We start from the raw sequence: 2,827 nt of genomic DNA, 5'->3' as shown, positions 1-2,827 counted from the left end.
TTATGAACTGGAGCTAGTGCCGTATCGTCCTAGGTTGTAACTGTCACATGATGAATATCATCCAACAAATCACCGATCCAATGCGTACGATTTTCGTACATATTGTTCTTGCTAAGTTACTGCTGCTGCTGTTACTATTGTCACTGCTACAAAACCATTGCTACCACTGTTACCGTTACTGTTGATGTTGCTACTACTATCAAAACTATCATACTACTATGCTACTGATCACTTTGCTGCAGATAATTAATCTCCAGGTGTGGTTGAATTGACAACTCAGCTGTTAATACTTACAAATATTCTTTGGCTCCCCTTGTGTCGAATCTATAAATTTGTGTTGAATACTCTACCCTCAAAAACTGTTGCGATCCCCTATACTTGTGGGTTATCAGGCGTCAAGAGCTACACGCATTGTATGCAACCCTTCTTAAGACAAGAAAATATAACTTTGTGGCCGGTAACGATAATCACAACCACTTGGCACATACAGTAAACATATAACTTTCTTACAATCATCGAAAGGACGACAGATGACTCAATTTGACAGTCAGTTACGGGAATAAATCTGAAGTGCCCAGCCACTGTCTCATCACAACCACTTGGGCCTCCTTTGATTTGGAGGAATCTTGTAAGAATTTCATAGGATAGGATTTCTATAGGAAAAATTCCTTTAGAGTCCTTTGGTTTGTAGGAATGGAATCCTAATCCTATGGAGGAATTCTTCCTCTCCTTCACATTTCATAGGAAAATAAACATTAGCCTAGATTCAATGAAAAAAATCCTATGATGTGAATCAAAGGGCATCTCCTTTCCTATTCCCAATCATAGGATTTGAGATACATGTCATCTCATTTCCTATGACTTTCCTATTCCTATGTTTTTTCTACCCTATGAACCAAAGGAGGCCTTGACATATACAGTAAACATGTGACATTGAGGTGGTTTTTAGGTAGAATCAATGGGGAGAAAAATCAAAGATGGGAGAAAAAAATCAAAACAGGAAGGATTCGTAGGGAGGATGGATGAAGGAAAGATGTATGACAAAACCTTAAGTTCTTTTTGAAGTAGTGAAGATATATCATATATCATTATGCCGCTCCATGGAGCCATAATACATTGACCAGCAAGACATTACTACTAAAAGTAAAACAAGCAAGACAATAAAACATGATTCGCCGCTCCATGGAGCCATAACACATTGAGTCGTCCAATTTTGTGTATTGGATGTGTGCATTGATTGCACCCAAATTATGACAAAAAGAAACAAATTGCGGTGGAACTCATATTATTAATTTTCAGATAATACATGTATACGTCGATTGTTGTATTTTTTTTAAAGCAAGTCAAGCGTGTCTTACTACTAAAAATAAAACAAGCAAGACATTAATACATGATTCGTAATGGGAACGTTTAAACAAAGCGTGCATGCATGAGAATTAGCATAATGTGGTATCTGAATGCTGCTATTTTGCATGCATGGTAGTATGTAGATGATGTTGCGTGTGAATAGGTGTTTAAGGCACCACTTAGGCACCATTTTTGCCGGCGGCCTGCCGAGAGATGGCCCCGTACTTCATTGCATCAGCCTCGGATTTCGCGGCATCCTTCTTAGCGGATGTTGCCTCTTCAGGTCTTGTGGCGGTTTCAGCCTTCTTGATGGACTTCTCGGCAGCAGCTATGCGAGCATCTGCCAAGGTACCGGCAGCTTCTTTCCTGCTAGGGGAGGTAGAAGAACTTGTACCAGCTACTTGCTGAGAAATGACACCATACTTTGATGCAGCAGCGGTAGACTTGGCTGCAGCTTGCTTGGCAGCCGCGGCCTCTTCAGGTGTGGTAGCGGTTTCAGCCTTCTTGGTGAACATCTTAGCAGCATCAGTGGTGCCTTCTTTCCTATTGGGGGAGGTAGAAGAACTTATACCGGCTGCTTTCCGAGAGATGGCACCATACTTTAATGCATCGTCAACAGACTTTGCTGCGTCTCGCTTGGCAGCCACGACCTTTGCAGGTGTCTTGGCGGCTTCGGCCTTCTTGATGGACTTCTCGGTGGCGGCATAGTGTGCGGCGGCTAAAGTATTGGCTGCTTCTTTCCTGCCTAGGGAGGTAGAAGAACCTTTACCATTTGCCTGCTGAGAGATGGCATTGTACTTTAATGCAGCAGAAGCAGATTTTGCTCCATCTTGCTTGGCAGCCGCGGCCTCTTCTGGTGTGGTGGCGCTTTCAGCCTTCTTGATGGACTTCTCGGCGGCAACAACACGTGTAGCTGCTAAGGTAGCGTCAACCCCTTTCCTGCTGGGGGTAGCCATCTTCAATGTGTTCTCCTCCGCAACGCCATAGGTCTCGGCTGGCCTTGTGGCCGCCACCGCCACAATGGTGGTGAGAAATAACATGGCCATGACATTCTTTCTGTTGGCCATTAGTAATTTCTCAAGTGGTATGTTAGGCGCGCGGAGGATTTGAAATGGTGGAGACACATGATTCGTAGAGGTGATAGGCTTTTATAGAGACAATGTGAGGTCAGGAAATCTCTCCCATGAATGTGAGGTCATAAGGGGTCAACAATGAATGTGAGGTCACCAGAACCCTAGAAAGGTATGTGGTACCCATTTGTGGAAGCATGCATGCATGTATGCGTGTTTTGCGTTTTCTTTTCTAGTTTCTCTCTATGTATGGACCGTGGGAACAAAAATAGATTTCTAAGTGCGAGCTCAGATGCTCTTGAAATCCAGGCCTTCTACTCTTTTCGAGATTGTTGTAGGTACCATTACGTGACTTCCAGCCCAGACCAGGAGGTCCTTCTCATCGTACTGGAATGGGAGACCCTAGGGAC

The 2,827-nt window shown here is 43.7% G+C and overlaps 1 protein-coding gene across 1 annotated transcript; it reads right to left on the bottom strand.

Moving 5' to 3' along the window:
* Positions 1 to 1,203: 1,203 nt before the first annotated feature.
* Positions 1,204 to 2,459, bottom strand: LOC119344440 (microtubule-associated protein futsch-like). The gene has a single exon (XM_037614870.1). It carries the CDS (start codon positions 2,412 to 2,414, stop codon positions 1,527 to 1,529), a length of 888 nt encoding a protein of 295 aa, XP_037470767.1. The 5' UTR covers positions 2,415 to 2,459; the 3' UTR covers positions 1,204 to 1,526.
* Positions 2,460 to 2,827: the final 368 nt, after the last annotated feature.

Source organism: Triticum dicoccoides, unplaced genomic scaffold, assembly GCF_002162155.2.
Source record: "Triticum dicoccoides isolate Atlit2015 ecotype Zavitan unplaced genomic scaffold, WEW_v2.0 scaffold168943, whole genome shotgun sequence".
Lineage (NCBI taxonomy): Eukaryota > Viridiplantae > Streptophyta > Magnoliopsida > Poales > Poaceae > Triticum > Triticum dicoccoides.
This window is presented reverse-complemented; position numbering and strand designations above follow the sequence as displayed.

Bases quoted from the DNA above. Each gene is read 5' to 3' on its own strand.
- LOC119344440 (XM_037614870.1), bottom strand. From the start codon at position 2,414: ATGGCCAACAGAAAGAATGTCATGGCCATGTTATTTCTCACCACCATT.